The following is a 24,624-nucleotide window of genomic DNA, read 5'->3' on the forward strand; positions in this document are numbered from 1 at the left end:
CCCCAGCCCCAGCCTTGGCTCTACTACACAAAAGACTAGACAGTGTCTTAGTCCATTTGGTCTACTATAACAAATACCATAAATGAGATGGCTTATAAGTAACAAACTTATTTCCCATAGTCTAGAGGCTGGGAAGTCCAAGATCCAGGTATTAGCTGATTCAGTGTCTGGTGAGGGTCTGCTTTCTGGTTCATAGACGGTGCCTTCTTGCTGGGTCTTCATATGGTGGAAGAGGCCAGGCAGTTCTCTAGGGTATCTTTCATAAGGACACTAATCCCACTCATGAGCGCTCCACTATCATGACCTTATCGCTTCCCAAAGGCCCCACCTCCTAATATCGTACCTTGGAGGCTGAGATGGGCCTCCCAAAATTTGTATGCTAAAATCCTAACCCCCAAGGGGGTTCCTCCAATTTTGGAGGAACACAAAGATTCAGACCATAGGAGATGGGTATCCCATTTGTGCCTCATTCTCTAGTGCTTTGGTGGATACAGACTGAATTGATTGACATTTCTGTGCTTGTCTAAGTGTAACCAAAGCCCGCAATTGACACGCTAGAGAAGGTTCGCCTTGTTCTGTTTCTCCTCTTGTAGCCGATATGGCTAACAGTGGGACTAACATGAGGGTCCAAAGTGAAAAAACTGCTCAACCACTCAAAGGAAACGCACTCCATGGAGGTGTCTCTCTAGCGTGATGATCTTTCTGAAATTACGTTTTGTTTTAGTGGAGGAAGGCTTTCTTCTGAAGTCTGGTATACTATTTGGAGTTCATAGGGTGAAGAACATAACTTTCCATTCCCACGTTTCTCTCTGAAGTTCGGGCTTTCATCTCCTGGGTCCCACATGCTGAGTGCAAGGATAACAAATGTACCCAGTGAACAAAAGTTTAGCGTCTTTTTTTATATGAAAAACATTGCATCCTTCTTTTAGGGTACAGGTTTTCAGTTGCCTTTGAGAAAAGCATCACATGTAGGCCCAAGATCTGAAAATAAAGGAGACTTGAAGAAAATACTGTTGATTAGAATAGTATCAGGCCAGATGTGGTGGCTCATGCTTGTGATACCAGCACTTTGGAAGGCTGAGGCGGGTGGATTGCTTGAGGTCAGGAGTTCAAGACCAGCCTGGCCAATATGGCAAAACCCTGGGCATGGTGGCACATGCCTGTAGTCCCAGCCACTCAGGAGGCTGAGGCACAACAATTGCTTGAACCCGGGAGGTAGAGGTTGCAGTGAGCTGAGATCATGCCCCTGCACTCCAGCCTGGACGACAGAGTGAAACTTCCTTGGAGAAAAAAAAAAAAAGAATAGTATCAAAGGGAAAGAAACACAAAGCTAAGATTTAGCCCATGGTCTGCATTACTGAGGACTTCAGGCAAATTGAATTCATATCTCTGATTAATTATCTAGTTTGTACAATTGAAAAATACAAAGGCTAAGACCCTAAGAGTTACTATATGAAATGTACAAACTCTGGATGCAGTGTCTGATTCATACTATTATAATGTTAACTTCTGGGCATTTCTAGAAGCCATGAACCTACTGGGTGGGGCTGTTCGTCATGGCTCTTGCTGCCAGTGTGGGTTTCTGTCTTTCTTAGTTTGGTAATCACATGGATAGTTGACATCATCAGGTGAATAAGCAGGTCAAAGTTGAAGGGGGAAAAACCAAATCTGTTTCTTTAACACCATTGTTCACTATGGCCAGGGTTTAGAGCTTACACAATATTAGAAGTAGAGTCGTGAAGGATTTTAGTTTGCATTTTTCTGGTAATCTTGAAGTCTTGATTTTGCCAGAGGCTTGCAATTTAGGTATTAATTTTCCTTCAGGTTCATTTAGCAGCAAGCGGAGGAACATTTGCATTTTAATTGTGTCATTCTCCAACCTCTCCCCTACCCCCAGCACACACTCTCTACTGCTAAAAGCTAGAGCCGGATGTCACTCCCTGCCTCTGGGTGACAGGAATGTCAGTGTCTGTAACTCTTCAGTGGCTACCAACCCAACCACAGTGTGCCCCAATGAACTTTTCCAGTGCCACGTGATCCCAGAATTAAACAGCTAATGAAATTCTCTGCTCAAGTGGCACATGCCTACACGGCTCCAAAACATTAAAACTTGGAGGTTTTTTCAAAATTAAAATGACTAAATAAAGTTTATTGCATTGTCATTCCAGTAAGTCATACTCAAGATTCTGATCCTGGCCGGGCGCGGTGGCTCACGCCCGTAATCCCGATACTTTGGGGGGGGCTGAGGCGGGTGGATCACGAGGTCAGGAGTTCAAGACCAGCCTGGCCAAGACGGTGAAACCGTCTCTACTAAAAATACAAAAATTAGCCAGGCATGGTGGTGGGCACCTTAATCTCAGCTACTTGGGAGGCTGAGGCAGAGAATTGCTTGAACCCAGGAGGTGGAGGTTGCAGTGAGCCGAGATTGCACCACTGCACTCCAGCCTGGGTGACAGAATGAGACTCCATCTCAAAAAAAGAAAAAAAAGATAATGATCCTAACACAGGGATCTCATTTTGAAAAGGAAAAATTTAGGAGTAGATGGAACATGTCTCAGAGGACAACTTTGAAACTTTCAGAAGACATGTCAATGTGAGAAAGGGTACTCCAATGAAATCTGGTGCCATTGCTAATGCCATTTTCTTAGATGGTGAAACGGAGACAATAATTCAGTGACAAAGACTGTTTTTGTTCCAGGTGGTGTTCTATTGAAATTGAGGCTATGCTGTGTGTAGGACCACTTCTTAACACAGAATTGACATAGAAAGCTGGTGAAGCAAACCTAAATTCAGGCTTAGCAGCCTCAGTAATTCTGACATGTGCTCATACAGGAATGGAGGTAGCATGAAATATTTACAGTGAGCCTGGCGGGGACTAGTGTATACAGAGGTTAAGTTCAGCAAAATGTAGGGGGTGGGGAAAGCCTGAAGTGGTGAAAACGTGTACCTAGTTGTCCCTGTGAGAGAGGCAAAGTTTTGGAGTTGAATTCCTATTTCTTTTAGAAGCTGTAGGGGGTCTTCATTGGATACCGTTACTTTCTAAACAACAGAGAGTATGTTGGGTGTTTCCAGAACTGTGCAATGCTGCAAAGGAATACTGGGACCAGATGCCACCTACCCTCCTGATGCCTTCTTTCCAATTGGAGAAGCATCCCTCACTTGAAATCCCCATGTTATTAGATTGCCGCTGTGACATCCAGGCAAAAAAATGATGAGCCCGTGGCATCTACACTTGGCCCTTCCTGTCAGATTCAGCTTCGTGGCCCCCAGATTCTGCTGATTCCCCAGTTAACCAGTTATGGACCTTCTGTGCTAGGGGGTGTTCTCCACAGAGACAGCAAACCCTGAGGCCAGGAGTCTCCTCTATTCCTTGCTACTTGTCCTCTGGGCTCTGGACTAAAAGAACCGTCTTTGTCTTGCGTCCAGACATTTCAGTCTAGAAGCAGGCAAACTCTCCGGGAAAGCCCTGCTGTGTCCCCAGGAGAAGGGCATTTCTGGGTTTGGGAGAAAACACCCTGAAGGCGGGCAAGCTTACCATTTGCTCTATATACAGGCCAGAGAGTTTCAAAGACCCAGGGCCCAGGATGTGAGAGAAGGGAATTCTGATTTGTGTGTGTGTGTGTTAATTTTTTTTTCAAACACTTAACTCTTTGTAGAGACAAATATTACTCTTTTCAGGTCTGTTTTTGAAAAACAGATGAAAGGACCAGTAGTATGTAGACAGGTTAATATCCACTTGGCCTTTCTATCTGAGCCCAGTCCTGATTTCATTCTGTCCATGGGGAAAACTTCCTTTTTACAGTGTACCTACAGAGCGGAGCTTTGTTCTGGAATCTTTTATTGGGAGCCTTTTGTTTTTAAGAATTTATTGGAGATTGGCTTGGCAGGGACTCCAAGTGTCAGCTTATATGTGTGTTGGGGGGGCAGTGGGAGAGAGAATGTTGGATAGGGGCCCCATATGTGTTCCTGATGATTGTAGGTGCTCATAAAGTCTAAAGACTGAATCTGTAGAGGGTAAACAACTGTTTTCTGTTTTTTTTGTTTTGTTTTGTTTTTAATGCTGGAATTTATTTTTCCATCTTGTTTTTTCTCCCGGACATTTTCCAGCTGCAGAACACTGGGTTTACAAAATAAAAAGCCTTCATCATTAGTCCATCCCGGAAGAAGGCATTGGTGTCTGTGTTGGTGGCTTTGGTTGCCCTGCCGGGAGCAGGCTCATCTCCCTCGGTGTCATTCAGAGACAGTTGGCTATATCCAAGGGTTGCCTTCCCTACTTCAGTTGCATTTGCGTAGAGCAGGCTCAACCCCTCCAGGGGAGGGTGCCCTTGCGTACCCACAGTCAGGTGTAGAGGCCTGGTTCTACTCCCACTGGGTCCCCAATTGCCCTTGAGCAAGGGTTGAATGACAGTGCCTGTTCATCTTTTGGTTGCCTCATACCCGGAGCGCTGGCTGTCCCAGCCCAGCAAGTGAGGCCAGGTGAGTTAGGTGTGGTGTTCTTGTGCCTTCTGGCACCTTCTGATGTCCCAATTCAGGTGCATCTATTTTTAGATTGGGCTTGCCCTGGCTCGAGTGTCACTTTTGCAAGACTGTAACCTTGCACGTGTTCAGCTGTTTTCTTCACGGATCCCTGGGTGTTCCCTGATTCTCTTTGGAGGCCTTGTGCTCTGCATAGAGCCAGTGCAAAACCCCCTTGCTTAGCTGTTCCTGGGCAAGGGCGTTTCATCTAGCTAGAGGTAAAAATTAGTGTCCAGATGCCTGGGGAAGGGAGGGGGCTTACAGGCTTGATGGGACAGTTCACTTGAGTGAGTGTGAGCCTCCTACCAGCATCCATCTGGTTTTAGTGAGAGCCCTGTGCTAATTGTCATCATGACAGGCCCAGTTTGTGTGAAACTGTTTATAAACTCCATAAAACCATGTGCAAATGTGGGGAACTTAGGCTGGCGCGAGTAGAAGGAGGTTGATGAGGGACAGGCACTACCTCTTAAACAAGGGTGGGGACACAGTATCTTGCCACACAAGATGGAGGAAACCAGATGGAGCTGGCAAGGAAAACAGGGTGAGCCACTTGAAGTGTTTAGTGGCCACATTCAGGAGTTTGCACTGGATCCAGAAAACCCTTGGGAGCCACAGGATTGGGACGATTATTGCATCTGACACTTGTCAGGTAGAGAATATTGTAAACTTGTGGCCAAGGAGAGTTAAGAAGGAAATAAAGAGTGAGATCTGGATGGGTGCAGTGGCTCACGTCTATAATCCCAGCACTTTGGGAGGCCAAGGTGGGAGGATTGCTTGAGGCCAGCCTGGGCAACATGGCAAAACCGTGTTGCTACAAAAAATACAAAACTTCCTGGCATGGGTGCCTGCAGTCCCAGCTACTGAGGAGGCTGAGGCAGGAGCATCACTTGAGCCCAGGAGGTTGAGGCTGCAGTGAGCCATGTTCACACCACTGCACTCCAGCTTGGGTGACAGAGTGAGACCCTTTCTCAAAAATAAACATTAAATATCCCTTTCCATTGAAGGATGTATAGAAATAAAGAAATTCTGGAAGGATTTCCCAAGAGCTCAGAGTAGAGGTGCCTTTGAGACTTGTATTAGTCTGTTTTCACACTGCTCTAAAGACATACCTGAAGCTGGGTAATTTATAAAGAAAAGAGGTTTAATTGGCCCACAGTTCTGTAGGCTGTACAGGCTTCTGGTTTTTTTATTTTTATTTTTTAGAGACAGAGTCTTCCTCTGTCACCCAGGCTGGAGTGCAATGGCATGATCTCGGCTCACTGCAGCCTCTGCCTCCCAGGTTCAATCAATTCTGTCTCAGCCTCCTGAGTAGATGGGACTACAGGCGTGTGCCCCTACACCCAGCTAATTTTGTATTTTTAGTAGAGATGGAGTTTCACCAAGTTGGCCAGGCTGGTCTCAAACTCGTGACCTCAGGTGAGCCACCGTGCCCGGCCAGGCTTCTGCTTCTGGGGAGGCCTCAGGACACTTACAGTCATGGCAGAAGGTGAAGGGGAAGCAGGCACATCTTAAATGGCCGGAACAGGAGCCAGAGAGCAAAGGGAGAGGTGCCTCACGCTTTTAAACAACCAGATTTCATGAGAAGTCACTATCATGAGAACAGCAAGGGGGAGATCCACCCCCATGATCCTGTCACCTCCCACTAGGTCCCTCCTCCAACAGTGGGGATTAAAATTTACATAAGATTTGGGCGGGGACACAAATCCAAACCATATCAAGACTGAAGAGGAGTCCCTTGGGGAAAGGAAAGACACTGAGCTGGGTGAAAGGTCACTGGCATGTTCCATTGGAAATGTCAATTCCTTACATATGACACAGAACCAACTAGGGTAAACAGAGTTCCTGGGATTGAAAAGTGAAGATAGAGAAAGAACCATCTGGAAATCATTCATGGGCATCATTTTGGGCATTTCAGAATTCTCCTTTGAGGTTTATTACAGTCAGCAAATGGAAAGGACAGAAAAAGACGCCTGGTGTTCTGACTGTCTCAGGGATAACCTTTCTTTTTAAATAGTATGGTTAATCATGCTGGTTTAAGCTTCTCTTTTGATTTTTAGGGTAGCCTTAATCATTACAATTCTTTTGTCTTCCATTAGACTTGGCTCATCCCTAGCCAGTAAATAATTTGGAAAATAAAAAAGATGAAGGTTACAGTGCACCTGAGGAGGGAAGTGCAGTTCCCTTCTGAGTGGACCCCCAAGATCTCATTGATGGCACCGGCACTTAGCCAGCAAGATGACCAGGAGGCTTTTCTGTGCTACTCCAAGAGTGGGTGTTTTGTGTAGCTTTTCCAGGGGAATCCTGGGTGGCATGTGGTTCCCGGCTTCCTCCTCTTGTCAAGTAACTAGTGGCCTAATTGGAGCTGGCAGCCCCTTTGGGAACCGCCGAGTGCTGACTTCTGAGTCTTTCACCACGGCTGTGCACTGAGCTCTCTGTTTTCATTTCCCACTTTCCCCTTTGTCACTTTCAATTACACCAGGACAAGCTATGTATAATTTGGTTAGCGATGTAAATAAGCCAAAACAGCAGAAAGATTGAAATGTGAAGAAACTGGTGGAGGAGTGAGTAGGTTTTACTGGAGAGTCACTGTAACCACAGCTTGACAAATGCCCACTGTGGCCGGCACTGAGATGATCTAAAGCACTGTCTCTTGATTTTAGCAAAACCTCTGCAGCTACATCGCACATTTTCATAGGAGGAAACTGAGGCATTGAAAGATTTAGTTATTATTCATATGGCTAGTGAGCAGGAATGCTAAGTTTAGCCCCATAGTTGTTTAACTGAAGCTCATTGTCTTGTCTTTTTTTTTTTTTTTTTTTGAGACGGAGTCTCGCCTAGGCTGGAGTGCGGCGGTATGATCTTGGCTCACTGCACCCTCTGTCTCCCAGGTTCAAGCGATTCTCCTGCCTCAGCCTCCCTAGTAGCTGGGATTACAGGCACACGCCACCACGCCCAGCTAATTTTTGTATTTTTGGTAGAGACAGGGTTTCCCCATGTTGGCCAGGCTGGTCTCAAATTCCTGACCTCAGGTGATCTGCCTGCCTCGGCCTCCCAGAGTGCTGGGATTCAGGTGTGAGCCACAGCGCCCGGCCGTCTCTCTCTTAAGACTTAATTTTTTTAGAGCAGTTTTAAGTTCACAGCAAAATTGATAAAGAAAAAAAAAAGGAAAAAAAAAAAAGGCCAGGCACAGTGGCTCACACCTGTAATCCGGGTTATAGGGGAGAATGAGACAGGAAGATCACTTGAGGCCAGGAGTTTGAGACCAGCCACCTGGGAAATATAGTAAAACCTGTCTCTAAAAAACAATTTTTTTTTTATGAACCAGGCATGGTGGTGTGTGCCTGTAGTTTCGGCTGCCTGGGAGGATGAGGCAGGAGGACTGCTTGAGCCAAGGTCTTTGAGGCTGCAGTGAGCTATGACTGTGCCACTGCATTCTGGCCTGGGTGACAGAGCAAGACCCAGCCTTTTAAGTTTTTTTCTGGCCAGGGGTTTTGGGAGGCTAAAGTGGCCTTCTTGAGCTCAGGAGTTCGAGACCAGCCTGGGCAACATGACAAAACCACGTCTCTACCAGAAATACAAAAGTTAGCCAGGCATAGTGGCACGCACCTATAATCCCAGCTACTCGGGGGGCTAAGGTGGAAGAATTGCTGGATCCCAGGAAGTTGAGGCTATAGTGAGCTGTGAGCACGCCACTGCACTCCAGCCTTGGTAACAGAGTGAGACCCGGTTTCAAAAATAAATAAAAATAAATAAATAAATAATTTTTTCTGAGCAAAAGATAGAGATTTCCTATATATCTCCTTTTCCCACACATGTACACAGCCTCCCCCATGATCAGCACCCCCCCACTGGAGTGGTGCATTTGTTAAAATTGATGAACCTCCATTGACATCTTATAATCACCCAATGTCCACAGTGTACATTAGGGTTTGCTCTTGGTGTTATATATTTAAAAAAAAAAAGTCCAGGCACGCTGGCTTACACCTGTAATCTGGGCTATAGGGGAGACTGAGACAGGAAGATCACTTGAGGCCAGGAATTTGAGACCAGCCTGGGAAATATAGTAAAACCTGTCTCTAAAAAACAAATTTTTTTTTAAACGAACCAGGCGTGGTGGTGTGTATAATGACACACCAAATGTATAATGACATGTATCCATCATTATCATACAGAGAGGTTTCACTGCCCTAAAAATCCTCTGTGCCCATTTTTCCCTTTTTCCCTCCAACACTTGGCACCCAGGGATCTTTTTACTGTCTCCATAATTTTGCCATTTCCAGAATGTCATATAGTTGGAATCATACCACAGATGGCCCCTTTAGATTGGCTGCTTTCATTTAGTAACATGCCTTTAAGTTTCCTTCATGTCTTCGTTCCTTGGTAGCTCATTTCTTTTCAGTGTCATGTAATACTCCATTGTCTGCGTGTGCCGCGGTTTATCTAGTCACTTACTCAAGGACATCTTGGTCATTTCCAAGTTTTGGCAATTATGAATGAAGCTGCTGTAAACATCTGTGTGCTCACTGTCTTTTCACAAAACATTCTGTCCTCCTTAAGAGGTTTCATGGAGGACTCGCTTAGATCCTCTGTGACAAACGGGACATGGTCAAAGCCTGGTGCCAGAGAAGAAAGAACATAGGATTTGTTATCAGGCAGACCTGATTTGGTTGGGAGTTTGAATCCCAACTCTCCTCCATCTGTGATTTAAAATGCTCAATATTCTCTGCCATTAATGTACAGTGCTCTATGAAGCATTTAGCCTTCTGTGGGCACGCTGAAATTCATGTGTGAACTATGCTCAAATGGTTGTACAGGTAAAAAAAAATTTGAAGCTCTTAAGGCCGGGTGCAGTGGCTCAAGCCTGTAATCCCAGCACTTCGGGAGGCCAAGGCAAGTGGATCACTTGAGCTTAGGAGTTCGAGACCAGCCTAGGCAGCATAGTGAAACCCTGTCTCTTCCAAAAATACAAAAAAAAAAAATTAGCTGGGTGTGCTGGTCTGCCCCTGCGGTCCTGGGTACTCAGGAGGCTGAGGCAGGAGGATCGCTTGAGCTTGTGAGGCAGAAGTTGCAGTGAACCAAGATTGTGCCACTGCACTCCCACCTGGGTGACAGAGTGAGACCCACATCTCAAAAGAAAAATTTTTTTTTTGAAGCTCTTGAGCCGAATATCTCTTCTTACAGAGTCTGATATTCTTGCTACTTAGATTATGAAGGCTTTTTGCAAACTTTTTTTCATAGGTCATAGAAAATTTAAGCTTTAGTTGGTCAGTGCTGGGAGGATTACACTTTCTTAGTTAAATACAAACCAGAGAGGCTTTGCCCTAGTGCCCGCCCTCCTCTGAGGTACTAGAAGTACTAGAAGTTCCACACTTTGGCTGTTGTTCTTACTGCCAGAATTTGCATTGTTACAGGCCAGCCAGGCACATTCTTGTGTCTTTTGTTTTCAAACTGTTTTAGATAGAGTTTAAGACCTGGAAGTCACCATTGCCTGATTCCCATGGGAAATCTCCTCCAATTATTTAGAGAAAATTCTTCTTGTGGGAAAAAAGGGGGAAACAAATAACTGATTGTTTAGAGGCTCATAGAAAGAAATTTCCATATATGACCCAACTTCCTTGCCAATGTTTCGGAAAGCTGTGGTTTTGTGAGTCAAGTTCCTACTACCACAGAATGGACGTAATTCCAAGAGAGGATTCTTCATGGTAAAGATGAGAAATACCTTGAAAGTACAGCTCTGAGCCCAAACATGTCATTGAGCGTAATGTGGTTTTTGATAGATTTCTTCCTCCACAGGCTACGCTCTTAATCTTCCCCACTTGAATAAGAAAGACTTATATGTATATATTTTTTTAATCATAATGGAGACTTAGTAAGCTTAAGGGTCTGTTTTTTGTTTTTGTTTTGTTTTTAAGAGCAATTATTTTGAGATCTGGAAATTACACCCTGAATGCAGTAAATTTTTAAAACTGAGCATCACTGGGAACTGAACGTTGCTACTGTTAAGCTTACGGAAGAGCAGAGGGAGACAAGGAAGGAAGGGGTTGATTAGCCACGGAAACTACTCTGAAAGACACACCTTTCCAGTTCAAAGAAGCTTCACTAGCCTTTTGTTTTGTTTTGTTTTTTTGAGATGGAGTCTTACTCTGTCTACCAGGCTGGAGGGCAGTGGCTTGATCTGGGTTTGCTGTAACCTCCGCCTCCCGGGCTCAAGTGACTCTCCTGCCTCAGCCTCCTGAGTAGCTGGGACCGCAGGCATATGCACCTCCAGGCCCAGCCAATTTTCGTATTTTTAGTTAGACATGGGATTTTACCATGTTGACCAGGCTGGTCTTGAACTCCTGACCTCTAGCGATCCACCCACCTTGACCTTGCAAAGTGCTGGCGTTATAGCCCCTGAGCCACCACGCCCAGCTCTTCACTAGCCCTTCAAAAATGCGCTTGCAGGCCGGGCGTGGTGGCTCATGCCTGTAATCCCAGCACTTTGGGAGGCCAAGGCAGGTGGATCACCTGAGGTTAGGAGTTCAAGACCAGCCTGGCCAACATGGTGAAACCCCCGTTTATACTAAAAATACAAAAAATTAGCCAGGCTTGGTGGTGGGCACCTGTAATCCAAGCTACTCAGGAGGCAGAGGTTGCAATGAGCTGAGATCGTGCCATTGCACTCCAGCCAGGGCAACAAGAGTGAAACTCCATCTCAATAAATAGATAAGTAAAAATAAAAATAACTTCTCCCTTTCGGATTCCCGATGCGGTGGTTGCTGTAAGGGGTCCTCCCTGTGCCACACGGCCGTCGCCATGGTGAAGCTGAGCAAAGAGGCCAATCAGAGACTGCAGCAGCTCTTCAACGGGGGCCAGTTTGCCATCCGCTGGGGCTTTATCCCTCTTGTGATTTACCTGGGATTTAAGAGGGGTGCAGATCCTGGAATGTCTGAACCAACTGTTTTGAGCCTACTTTGGGGATAAAGGATTATTTGGTCTTCTGGATTTGGAGGCAATCAGTGGACAGCATGGAAGATGTGTGCTCTGGCTCGGATAAGAGATGGGACATCATTCAGTCACTAGTTGGATGGCACAAGGCTCTTCACAGATGAACCTGTAGCAGAGTGGAACTTGTACTAACTTATGACAGAATGTATCAGAATAAATGTTTTTAACAATGTTAAAAAATAAAAATAAAATACACTTGCAGATAAGTCACAGTGGCATGGGGTATTTGTTGAATGCACACTCTGTACAGGTGCCTGGAGAGGCACAACATCAGTGACTGCCCTTGACCACTTCGGCACACTGGCGAGAGTCAAGCTTCAAGCTTATTCCCTTGTTGAATAAGAAGAACACTAGAGTCGTGTCTCCTGCTTCTGACCCACCTGGGCTGCACCTCCACACTCGGTGGCGTTAAGATGCACCACACTCAGGGGAGTCATTAGGGAGGAAACAGCCACATCTCCTTGAGTTTCTGAAAACCAAATGAATGGCAGTGCTTTCACTGACAATGACAATTCAGTGCAGTAAAGATAAAATACAAAGAGGTGGAGCTTCCAAACTCTCCCCACAGTTCCAAGCTCTCCCCACAGTCTTAGTGGAATTGTGATGGGCCTTTGGTCTGCTGGTCCAGTTAATATGCTCCAAGTAGCATGGGCTGCAGTCTGAACCCAAACCCACTTGGCTGCCGTCCTTCCCAGAATGCCTGTTCCACAAGCCTGCCATTTGGCTTGTTCTCCCTGCTGTGCGGTGCCAATTAGGTGGACTGAGCTAGAATGTAATTGTCTCCAGGTACAGCTGCTGTGAGGAGTAGCCCACTTTCCTTTTGTCCATGATGGGGAGAAGCTTGAGAAGCTTGGAACTTGGGCCAATGTCAAGAGCAAGAAACCAGCTTTGAGGCTTTCCTGAAGATGCACTTCTTCTGAAAAATCGCTCCTGATTCCCCCAGCCCATGGTGATAGGTCCCTGTGGAAATGCTGGAGTCCTCACTGCCTTTATCCATCACTTCACGTTTGGCGTGTGTTGCCTCGTAGTGGTGGGAATCTTTTCATCTGGATACTCTTCATCTTCCCAGCAAGTTTATGTGGTGCATGTGCTTAGACGCTTGTTAATTATTTGTCTGATTCTGGTCTTGAGACGTAGCCAATCTCATGGACACCAGCAGGATCATACCCCAAAGATTTAGAGAAATATCTTAGGGATTCTTAGCAAAATTGATTTCTTAGAGCTCCCAGAGCCTTGAGGCATTAGACAGAATTCTTGAGCTGAAATTGGCTGGTGATATTGGCCCAGAAAATTCCTTATTCCTTCTGCCCAGTAGAGTGTGTGTTGTCACCAACACTTGGAGCCTGTGCCTGAGGGTCTTCATGTCTGTGGCAGGATTCCTGGGAATAAGTTCAAGTCCTGGTGGAGCTGGATTGAGTTTCCAAAACCAAAATTGTCTCCATTTCTGTGAAGAAAGAAACTACCCCTAACTCAAAGGATTGATTGGACTGACAAGCCAGGCTGGAAAATGGGGACTGAACAGGTATCTATGTCCTGCAATGACCGGCAGGAGGGTCTAAGGGGCTAAGGAGGCACAAATGCCTTTAAGTGAGGCCATGGAAAGTCATCCTAAGTAAAAAGAACAAAATCAGAAGCATCACATTACCTGACTTCAGACTATACATAAGTCTATAATAACTAAAACAGCACGGTACTGGTACGAAAACAGGCACACAAACCAATGGAACAAAATAGAGAACCCAGAAATAAAGCCACACATCTATAGCCATCTGATCTTCCACAAAGTTAACAAAAACAATGAGGAAAGGACTGTCTGTTTAATAAATGGTGCTGGGATATCTGGTTAGCCATATGCCGAAGAATGAAACTGGACCCCTACCTTTTACCGTCTTCAAAAATTAACTCATCATGGACTAAAGATTTAAATGTAAGACCTCAAACAGTAAGAATCCTAGAAGAAAACCTAGGAAACATCATTCTGGACATCGGCCTTGGAAAAGAATTGATGGCTAAGTCCTCAAAAGCAGACACAACAAAAACAAAAATTGACAAGTAAGACCTAAGTAAAGAGCTTCTGCACAGCAAAAGAAATTATCCACAGAGTAAACAGACAACCCATGGAATGGGATAAAATATTTGCAAACTCTGTTTCCAACAAAGGTCTAATACTAGAATCTATAAGAAACTTAAACTAGCCAACAAGCAAAAAAAAAAAGATAACCCATTTACAAAGTGGGCCAAAGACAGGAAAAGACATTTCTCAAGGAAGACATACAAGTGGCCAGCAATCATGAAAAAATGCTCAACATTGCTTATCACCAGAAAAGTGCAAATTAAAACCACCATGAGATACCATCTCACACCAATGGCAGTTATTTATGAAGTCAAGTGCCTCATGCCTATAATCCTAGCATTTTTTGGAGGCTGAGGTGGGAGGATCATTTGAGGCCAAGAGTTCAAGACCAGCCTAGGAAATGCATAGCAAGACCCTGCCTGTCTCGACAGAAAGTAAAAAAAATTAGCCAGGCATAGTGGCATGTTCCTATAATCCAGCTACTTAGGAAGCTGTGGCAGGGGATCCCTTGAGCCAGGAGTTTGAGGCTGAAGAGAGCTATGGTTGTGCCATTGTGCCCCAGCCTGGGCAATGGAGCAAGACCCTGTCACTTAAAAAAAAAAAAAATTAAAAGCCAGGCCAGGCATGATGGCTCACGCCTGTAATCCCAGCACTTTGGAAGGCTGAGGCAGGCGGATCACCTGAGGTCAGGAGTTCAAGACCAGCGGCCAACATGGTGAAACCCCATCTCTACTAAAAATACAAAATTAGCCAGGCGTGGTGGTGCGAGCCTGTACTCCCGGCTACTCCAGAGGCTGAGGCAGGAGAATTGCTTGAACCCGGGAGGCAGAGGTTGCAGTGAGCCGAGACTGCACCACTGCACTCCAGCCTGGGCAACAAGGTAGAAACTGCATCTGAAAAAAAAAAAAAAAAAAGAAAAAAAATTAAAAGCTAAAAAATAACAGATGCTGGGGAGGCTTTGGAGAAAAGCGAATGCTTAAACACTGTTGGTGTGAATGTAAGTTAGTTTGACCACTGTGGAAAGCTGTTTGGAGATTTCTCAAAGAACTTAAAACAGAACTACCATTCAACCCAGCAATTCTATACTAGGTATATACCTGAAAGAAAACAAATCATCCTGTCAAAAAGACACATGCACTTGTATGTTCATCTCAGCACTAGTCACAATGGCAAAGACATGGAATGAACCTATGTGCCCATTAATGCTAGATTGGATAAACAAAGTGTGGTATATATACACCATGAAATATGACACAGTCATAAAAAAAATGAAATCATGTCTTTTGCAGCAACATGGACGCGGCTGGAGGCCATCATCCTAAGCAAATTAACACAGGAACAGAAAACTAAATACCGCATATTATTCTCACAAGTGGGAGCTAAACATTGGGTATTCATAGACATAAATATGGCAACAATAGATGCTGGAGACTACTAGAGGGGGTCAGGGCCTAGGGTTGAAAAACGTTAACTATTGGGTACCATGCTTAGTACCTGGGTGACAGGATCAGTTGTACTCTCTACCTCAGCGTCATACAATATACCCAGGTAACCAACCTGCATATATACCCCTGGATCTAAAACAAAAGTAGAAATTTAAAAAAATTAAATGTAAAATAATAAAACATAGTACCATGTTGCATCATGGGAGAGAAAAAAAGTGAGGGCAGGGCTAGTCCAGCTCTTTCTGGTAGAATGTGTCTGATTGTTTGGTAGTCATAAAAACCTTCTGCTACTTTCTTTTTTGGGTGTTTTTTGTTTGTTTGTTTGAGACAGGGTCTCTGTCACCCAGGCTGGAGTGCAGTGGCACAATCTCGCTCACTGCAGCCTTCGCCTCCCAGGCTCAAGTGATTCTCCTGCTTCAGCCTCCCGAGTAGCTGGGATTACAGGTGCCTGCTACCACACCCAGCTAATTTTTGTATTTTTTAGTAGAGACGGGGTTTCACCATGTTGGCCAGGCTGGTCTTAAACTCCTGAGCTCAGGTGGTCCACCTGCCTCAGCCTCCCAAAGTGCTGGGATTACAAGCATGATCCACCGCACCTGGCCTCCTGCTACTTTGAAGTTAGACTCTCCTTGCCCAAAGTGACTGGCCCTTTTTTCCATCTAGCTCCAGAAGATCTATGCTTATCTTTTTCAATGGACCTAATAGTCATTAATGGACCTTGATTCTAAAAACTAGCCAGAGGTGACCCGTGGGCCTAAGAGATGTGTGTCCTTGTCTAGGACCCAAGTCACTGGGCCACACCGACGTGCACTTGCTCTCCAGCTATACCCCCATTTCACAGGGTGACTCATTGCCTTCCTCCATCTTCACCAAGATGGCTCCTTCTTGAAGAAAACCAGGCCATTTCAGTATGCCTACCCTCACTGAGAATATGTAAGGAGGAAAGAACAGGTCTCTGCCTGAGGGATGGGGACTGAGTTAGGATAAGCTGGGACTTCTCTGCACACAAATGGAAGTTTAAACTGAGATGGCCCTCTGCTGAAGGGGAGTGCAAATCAGACAGCCAAGGAGAGTGCTTGAGTATTTCACAAAGTCTTCAAAGCACTGCTTCCCTAAATATTAAAATATTTCACTATAAAAAGATGGGGTGGGAACCATTTGATAAAGTAAGATTTGGTCACACCAGTTAAAGGAATAGCTAGTAAACACTTCTGCTGAGCTCAGGTGATCCACCTGCCTTAGCCTCTCAAGGTCAAGGTGCTGGTAAACACTTCTCAAACCCATTTGACCACAGAGTTAAGGAGCATTCTTTCATAGAGCATCTCCTTCTTTCATAGAGCATTTCCCAAAATATAGAATGTATTTTTGGAAAAACTAGATTAAGGTCATTAGAAAAATTACAAAGAATTTTTTTTTTTTTTTTGAGTCAGAGTCTTGCTCTGTCATCCAAGCTGGAGTGCAATGGCTCGATCTTGGCTCACTGCAACCTCCGCCTCCCAGGTTCAAGGGGTTCTCCTGCCTCAGCCTCCTGAGTAGCTGGGATTACAGGCATGTGCCACCACACCTGGCTAATTTTTGTATTTTTAGTAGAGATGGGGTTTCACCATGTTGGCCAAGCTGGTCTTGAACTCCTGACCCCAGATGATCCACCCACCTCGACTTCCCAAAGTGTTGGGATTACAGGCCTGAGCCACCATGCCGGGCCAAGAAAAGAACCCTTGAAAAGAAAATTCAGAAGCACAGGAAAACTGTATTAAGGATGTGAGTTGAGAGTTTTGCCCTATTTTTCCATTTACTTACCAGAACTTAGGAGTATGCTGGACTCTGAAAGGAGATGTAAGAGGGAATATTAAGGATCTAAGTTGAGAGTTTTGCCCTATTTTTCCATTTACTTACTAGAACTTAGGAGTATGCTGGGCTCTGAAAGGAGATTTAAGAGGGAACTTTTCAATAAATATTGATCCATACTTGCAATGAAATAAGTACCAGAGACAAACTGTCCCCCACCCTTGCTTGGGAGCCTCGTAGAAGCTGTGACCCATCCACCTGCTGCATGGCTGTGCTCAGTGTCGTGGAGTTTTGAATCTGAATGCTTTAGAAAGGGCATGTTGGCTCCAGACTCAGCGTCTGCTGTTGCTTTTGTCTAACCTGCTTCTCTGATTCATTTAATTTTCTGCACCCTGTCAGCATTTATGCTTGCAGCCCATAGAATGAAAGCAATCACGGTAATAATAAATGCAGTATAACCTTCTAAGAACCTGTGTCACGGTGTGTGCTACAGATCATTCTTTGTGGGAGGACTGTCTTGCATACCATCAAATGTTTAGCTGCATCTCTGGCCTCTGCCACTAGATGCCAGCAGCAATGCCCCACCCATCCTAGTTGTGACAGTTTAAAATATCTGCGGACAGTGCTAAATGTCTCCTGTGGGGCAATATCTTCCCCAGTTGAGAACCACTGGCATATGTGAAAGCACAGATACATGAAAAAGAGCAGTGGAAGGCCAGGCGCAGTGGCTCACGCCTGTAATCCCAGCACTTTGGGAGGCCGAGGAGGGTGGATCACCTGAGGTCGGGAGTTTGAAACCAGCCTGGCCAACATAGTGAAACCCCGTCTCTACAGAAAATACAAAAAAATTAGCCGGGTGTGGTGCTGGACATGTGTAATCCCAGCTACTCGGGAGGCTGAAAAAAAAAAGCAGCGGCTAGCATGACTATCTGTGGGTTTCCTGATGCGGGCATTGATATAGTTTGCATGTTTGTCCCCTCCAAGTCTCCTGTTGAAATGGGATTTCCAACGTTGGGGGCTGGGGCCTGGTAGGAGGTGACTGGATCATGGGGGAGGATCCCCCATGAATGGCTGAGCACCAACCCCTTGGTGATAAGTGAGTTCTTGCTTAGTTAATGTGAGATCAGGTTGTGCAAAGGTCTGGGACCTCTCCCCTCTAGCTCTTCTTGTGCCATGTGAAGTGCCTGCTTCTGCTCCCTTTTTGCCTTCTGCCACGAGTAAAAGCATTCTGAGGCCTCCCCAGAAGCCAGGCAGGTACAGGTACCATGCTTCCTGTACAGCCTGCAGAACAGTGTGCCAATTAAACCTCTTTTCTTTGTACATTACCCAGTCTCAGGTATTCTTTTTTTTTTTTTTTTTTTTTTTGAGACAGAGTCTCGCTCTGTCGCCCAGGCTGGAGTGCAGTGGCATGATCTCCGCTCACTGCAAGCTCCGCCTCCCAGGTTCATGCCATTCTCCTGCCTCAGTCTCCCAAGTAGCTGGGACTACACCACGCCCGGCTAATTTTTTTGTATTTTTAGTAGAGTTTCATGGGGTTTCACCATGTTAGCCAGGATGGTCTCGATCTCCTGGCCTCGTGATCCACCCACCTTAGCCTCCCAAAGTGCTGGGATTACAGGCGTGAGCCACCGCATCCGGCCAGGTATTTCCCTATAGTGACACAAAAGCCTGAATAACACAGGAATAGATGAAGAATGGTCTCAAATACGCATCAAGGTGTTTAGGCGTTATCCTTTAGACAATGAGAAATTATTTGAGTGTTTCAAGCAGATGTTATGTATTTGCCACTGGATACCTCTGTGTGCAGGATATACTGGAGGGGTAAACAACTGAGGAGGTGAGAGTAGTCTAGAATCAAGGCCCTAAGGTGTGACTCAATACAGCAGAAGGGGACCTCAAACTTGGCATGCCCTAAAAAACCCACTATGCGACCAGACACGGTGGCTCAGGCCTGTAATCCCAGTACTTTGGGAGGCCAAGGCTAGTGGATCACTTGAGGTCAGGAGTGAGAGAGACTGAAGAAGTGGAGTTGACAGGACCTACCAGCAAGGGTGGAGGGGAGAGAGGAGCCAAGGGCGACTCAGTTGTGCTTCAGTGACAGGGAATTGGCATGAGTTGGAAGAGGAGATACAGGAGGGGGAACCTGTCTGAGGGAGAGCATAATGGGATTGCTTATTTGAGGCAGGGTCTCACTCTTTTGCCCAGGCTGGGGTATAGTGGCACGATCTCAGCTCACTGCAACCTCTGCCTCCTGGGTTCAAGCAATTCTCCTGTCTCAGCCTCTTGAGTAGCTGGGATTACAGGCACGTACCACCACACCTGGCTAATTTTTGTATTTTTAGTAGAGATGGGGTTTCACCATGTTGGCCAGGCTGGTTTGGAACGCCTGACATCAAGTGATCCACCTGCCTCAGCCTCCTGAGTAGCTGGGATGACAGGCGTACACCACTACGCCTGGCCAATTTTTGTATTTTTAGTAGAGACGGGGTTTCACCATGTTGGCCAGACTGGTTTCGAACTCCTGACATCAAGTGATCCACCTGCCTTGACCTCCCAAAGTACTGGGATTACAGGCGTGAGGCGCTGCGCCTGGCCGCATAGTGGGTTTTTTAGGGCAGGCTGAGTTTGAGGTGGCTGCAGGACACCCAGCTGCAGCTGGGCAGGAGGTGAAGGTCTGAGCTCAGAAGAGAGATGGAGATTGAGGAGCTGGTGGCTCTTACTTGGTTGCTGTAGCTACAGAAGTAGATGGGATAATCCAGGTGACAGGAGGGAGGAACGAAGAAGCTGGTGCCCCTCCAAGGCCCACCCTGGCCTGGCAGGAGGAATGAGACTGAAAAGGGGGCCAGAGAGCTGGAGGCAGCTCTGTCCACTAGAGGCTTATGGCTCATGGGACAGATTTGACAGCTAAGAAACAGATCTGTATACAATGAAGGCCCCAGAGCATGATGGTGTCAGTGTATGCTGCCAGCGTTGTGTGAGTTGAGGGTGTGTGAACTCCAGGAGGGCTGGATGGGAGGGGAGGGGTGGGCCACAGCCGCACGGAGCTTTCTCGGGTGTGATTCTGAACCCTCTCCATTAATGGCAGAAGTTGGAAGGGAGCTGCTTCCCCAAATTTGCAGGCCAAGGTCCTCCCCGCTTGCACAATCGGCAGGGTGTTCCCCATCAGCGCTGACATTATCATCTCCCATCAAGGGGCAGGAAAACAAACCTTGTTTGCTTTCATAACTTTCTGTGTGTGATTTTTGACTGGGGGATGGGAAAAGGGGAGAAGGAAATGTTAGTGCTTCCTGTTGTTTTTAAGACCATTTATGAATTGCATTTTATGGTCTTTTCATTTTGTGATATCAAGCATATGAAGTATGATAGCCATAGAACTGGCCAATGAGAAAATGTAAAGAAAACCAAACCGGGTGCAGTGGCTCATGCCTGTAATCCTTGTACTTTAGGAGGCCGAGGCAGGCAGATCACCTGAGGTCAGGAGTTCAAGACCAGCCTGGCCAACATGGTGAAACTCCGTCTCTACTAAAAATACAAAAATTAGCTAGGCATGGTGGCGTGTGCCTGTAATCCCAGCTACCCGGGAGGGTGAGGCAGGAGAATCGCTGGAACCCAGGAGGCGGAGGCTGTAGTGAGCCAAGATTGCACCACTGCACTCCAGCCTGGGCGACAGAGCAAGACTCTGCCTCAAAAAAAAAAAAAAAAGAAAGAAAGAAAGAAAGAAAATCCAGGCTCCATTGACTTCACACACTTAATATAAAAGTTCTCATTTTAATAAATTTAAATGTATAGTTTTGTGGCATTAAGTACATTCACACTGTTGTGTAACCATCACCACTATCCATCTCCAGAAGGCTTTTCCTCTTGCAAAACTGAAACTCTGGATCCATTAAGCAGTAACTTCCCATTCCTCCTCTCCCCAGCCCCTGGCAACCACCATTCTACTTTCTGTCTCTGTGAATTTTACTATTCTGAGTGCCTCATACGATTAAAATCATATAGGGTTTGTCCTTTTATAACTGGCTTATTTCACTTAGCATAGTGTCTTTTTTTTTCTTTTTTTTTTAAGACAGAGTTTCGCTCTTGTTGCCCAGGCTGGAGTGCTATGGTGCAATCTCAGCTCACTGCAACCTCTGCCTCCAGGGTTCAAGCGATTCTCATGCCTCATCCTCCCGAGTAGCTGGGATTACAGGTGTGTGCCACCACGCCTGGCCAGTTTTTGTATTTTTAGTAGAGACAGAGTTTCACCATGTTGGTCAGGCTGGTCTCAAACTCCTGACCTCAAGTGATCCACCCACCTCGGTCTCCCAAAGTGCTAGGATTACAGGCGTGAGCCACCGCGCCCAGCCAGCATAGTGTCTTTTCAAAACTCATCCAAGTAGTAGCATGTGTCAGAATTTCCTTCCTTTTTATGGCTGAATAGTATTCCATTGTACATATGTATCACATTTTCTGTATCCATTCATCCATCAGTGGATGCTTAGATGGCTTCCACCTTTTGGTTATTGAGTGAACAGTGCTGCTACAAATATCGAGGGTGTGAATATCCATTCGTGTGTCTGCTTTCCGTTCTTGGGTTTATACCTGGGGTGTCCCTTGGCTTTTGCTGTATGATTGACTCCTGCTGGGGATTTCTGGGATTGCCCTCTTTGTTACCTTTCTGTTTTAGCTTCTGGGAGAATCTTAGGTGTGTCCCTAGGCTGGGCTTTGTGACCAGCTGGACAGCCATTACTGAGCCCCTGCCTACAAAGATCCACACCTTGTCCACTTGGCACCATCTTAGAGTTTGAATCAGGAAGATTTATGTTGTAACCTCAGTACTTCCACTAATGTGCCCTGTGATGTTGGAAAGCTTCCTCATGTTCCTGCGGGCCTCTGTTTCCACACGAACGCAATGAGAAAGTAGAACTCAGTGATCTTCAGGGTCCCTCCCAGGTGATGGACAGTGAGTGCACAGTGGTCTCCTAAGCCCAGTGACCAAGGAACCAAGGTGGACACGAAGAAGGCAGAGCCCCAGATGCCTGTCATGGATAATGCAATTCAGCTTCCCAGAAACTTGGGGCGGTTAGGTGGCTTGTGTACTTGCTGAATTCTGGCACATGCTACGTGGCTCGTTTTGTGAGTAAATGTAGCAGTAATTCCCCTTAAAGCAAAACTATATGTTATATATTATCCACCCTTTGTTGAGAGAATGTGACAAAGAGAGGTGGGATAACTGGTTTTACCATAGATTTTTGGCAGATGTCACCAACTAATACTGTCAAGAATATTTTATAGGCAAATTTTATCTCTTGTTAGGACTGCAGTTTGGTCACAGGCCAAGGCAATTTTAATCTTTCCCTCACTTCTTTTAAAAGAAAAAAAACTAAAGAGCAGACTTCCTTCTCCTTAGCTTGAACTGTGAGCAGCAGTCCATGCTTTCCTGAACTAGGAAGGTGAGTTCCAGGAAGTTACCCACACGATCAACTTTCAGGCCTCTTGAGTGCACACAAAAAATGTGGACTTGCCTGGGGCTTCCTGCTGGTGTTTGGAGACTAGGAACTAATCCTCCCATTAGTTCTTTCTCTGCCGCACCAGGGAAACATCATATATACTAGTGACTTTCTGTCTTCTTTATCTCATCGGTAAAAGGCGGATCCTGTTTTTGTTTTCAAGAATGTGTTAGGGTATTGGGATGGCTAGAATCCATTTGGAGCACGTGAGAAAATGTATAGCATTTTCTGTTTAGGAGACATTTTAACCATCTAATTAAAAAAAAAAAAAAAAAGACTTAAGTCCAGATACTAGACCACCAGTTTTTTAATACATGGAAAATTTAGAAGCAATTTCAAAAATTTCTCACTGTGACTGGAACTAGGTTATGTCAATACAAGGCTCCTAGGGGAAAAATTTATACTGGATAAAACTCTAAAATAAATGAATATACTAAAAAACACCAAAAATCTGGCCAGCAGTGGTGGCTCACACCTGTAATCCCAGAACTTTGGGAGGCCGAGATGGGCAGATCACTTGAGACCAGGAGTTCGAGACCAGCTTGACCAACATGGTGAAACCCCATCTCTACTAAAAATACAAAAAATATCTGGGCATGGTGGCGGGCGCCTGTAATCCCAGCTACTCCAGGAGGTTGAGGCAGGAGAATCTCTTGAACCCGGAAGATGGAGGTTGCAGTGGGCCGAGATTACTCCACTGCACTCCCACCTGGGCAACAGAGCCAGACCCTGTCTCAAAAAAAAAAAAAAAGAAAGAAAATAGAATGGCTGCAAGAAGTAAACAGAGGATGTTTGCTCCTATTTTGTTCCTTACAAGTATAGCTAACAAAGGACCTTGTGAGTATTGGAATAATAAAATGTCATTCCCATTTAAGTTGCACATGTACATTTTTATACCTACACCAAAGGTTTTTGGAATCTTTGTCTCTGGCTGTTGGATCATGAAAGACCCCTTTGGCTTCAGCTGTAAAACAAGGCAAATTTTACACATAATAGAAACCACTATATATGTGTGTTGGTTTAGGGAAGCCTATTTTTTAACATTCTATTTCCTGATAAAACCTTAGAAAAATCATATTGTGTTTAAAAGTTGAGGATGTTCTCAGCAACTCAAGGGCTGACTGATAATTTCTGGTTTTGCTAGTACTTGTCTACAATGGAAGTTGGAAGCTTAGTCGGAGTAGAAAAGTTGTAAATTTGGTGTCATCAAGACAAATGGCTTTTATTTCCCAACAGACTTCTTTATAAAATAATTTAACCCCTTGATTTTTGTTTGCATTTGGATGCAATTTTAAAAAAATCTGGCCCTTTAATAAGTGCAAGACAGATTAAATTTATTGTGAAATATCAGGTCACTGAGTGGAAAGTTTCTTCACTGATCATCCTAGCTTCACATTTTTAGTTATGTGAAGTACACATTTTGATAGTATTTTGGTTTTCTCCTGCCTGAAATCTTCAGTCCACCTCCCTGGCAGTCTGTAGAATGAAGCAGCTGTGGTCCGTGGCCAAGTGTGCGTCCTTTGGTGATGGAAGAGCTGATCTGCAGATACCTGCAGGAGGAAGCCATGCACGATGTCTGCTGGGATATGATTTCCCCCCATACTCCTGGAAAATTAGAACCGTTTATAGCAGCCTGGTTCCAATACACTGACAGGGCAAGGATTGGCTCGTTCTCTTACAAACACAGCGTGGCTGGATGCACTCATAAATGAAAAATGATCTGAGTGCTGTGGGTGGGTGGGGCTCTGGAGCTCAGGAGGTGAAGCCGGGAGGAGAGAGAGAGAATCTGCTCCTCAGCTCCACAGAGCATGGGGAGCTGGCAGGAAGTTGGAGCACGCATGGCGCAGCTTGTATTTTTGTTGATAGTTAATAACCCAGGACTTTAAAGACCTGAATGGAGAAGGGAAGTGAAGCACAACCGACTTTGGAGTCTGTCCAATTCCAGAGGCTGCTGAAGCACAGCAGAGCACGCTCACCTGACCAGCTCATAAAGCAGGTAGGACGGGAGATCTGAGCGGTGAAGAGAATCACATTTTCTCTCTGAACACAACTTACAGGTCTTCCAAGGGTTTATTATTTTTTAATTATATGAGAGATGAGCAGGTAATAATAACATAAAAGACTCAGCTTGAATTGTGCTGATATCTGCCCAAGCAAGAGTTCTCTCAGTTACTAGTGTGATGACCAAATGACAGTTTTATTCTGAGAGTTGCTTTAAAAAAAAAAAAAAAAAAAAAAAAAAGCATGCAGCATTGAAGCTTTTTTAATTTAAACTCATTTAAAAATTGGCAGATGATAAATGAACTGCAGACACTGTGTTTTAGAA

General features: G+C 45.3%; 2 protein-coding genes across 7 annotated transcripts in view; both read left to right on the forward strand.

The window, feature by feature from the left end:
• The window catches only part of PDZD2 (PDZ domain containing 2), a 472,513-nt gene that overhangs the window by 272,749 nt on the left and 175,140 nt on the right, over window positions 1–24,624 (forward strand). The window lies entirely within an intron of this gene.
• LOC101129414 (mitochondrial import receptor subunit TOM7 homolog) lies at window positions 11,278–11,693 on the forward strand. The gene has a single exon (XM_055367605.2). The coding sequence runs from the start codon at window positions 11,311–11,313 to the stop codon at window positions 11,476–11,478; it is 168 nt and encodes a 55-aa protein (XP_055223580.1). The 5' UTR covers window positions 11,278–11,310; the 3' UTR covers window positions 11,479–11,693.

This window comes from Gorilla gorilla, chromosome 19 (genome assembly GCF_029281585.2).
Source record: "Gorilla gorilla gorilla isolate KB3781 chromosome 19, NHGRI_mGorGor1-v2.1_pri, whole genome shotgun sequence".
Classification (NCBI taxonomy): Eukaryota; Metazoa; Chordata; class Mammalia; order Primates; family Hominidae; genus Gorilla; species Gorilla gorilla.

Coding starts and splice junctions, on each gene's coding strand:
- LOC101129414 (XM_055367605.2), top strand. CDS start 11,311: ATGGTGAAGCTGAGCAAAGAGGCCAATCAGAGACTGCAGCAGCTCTTC.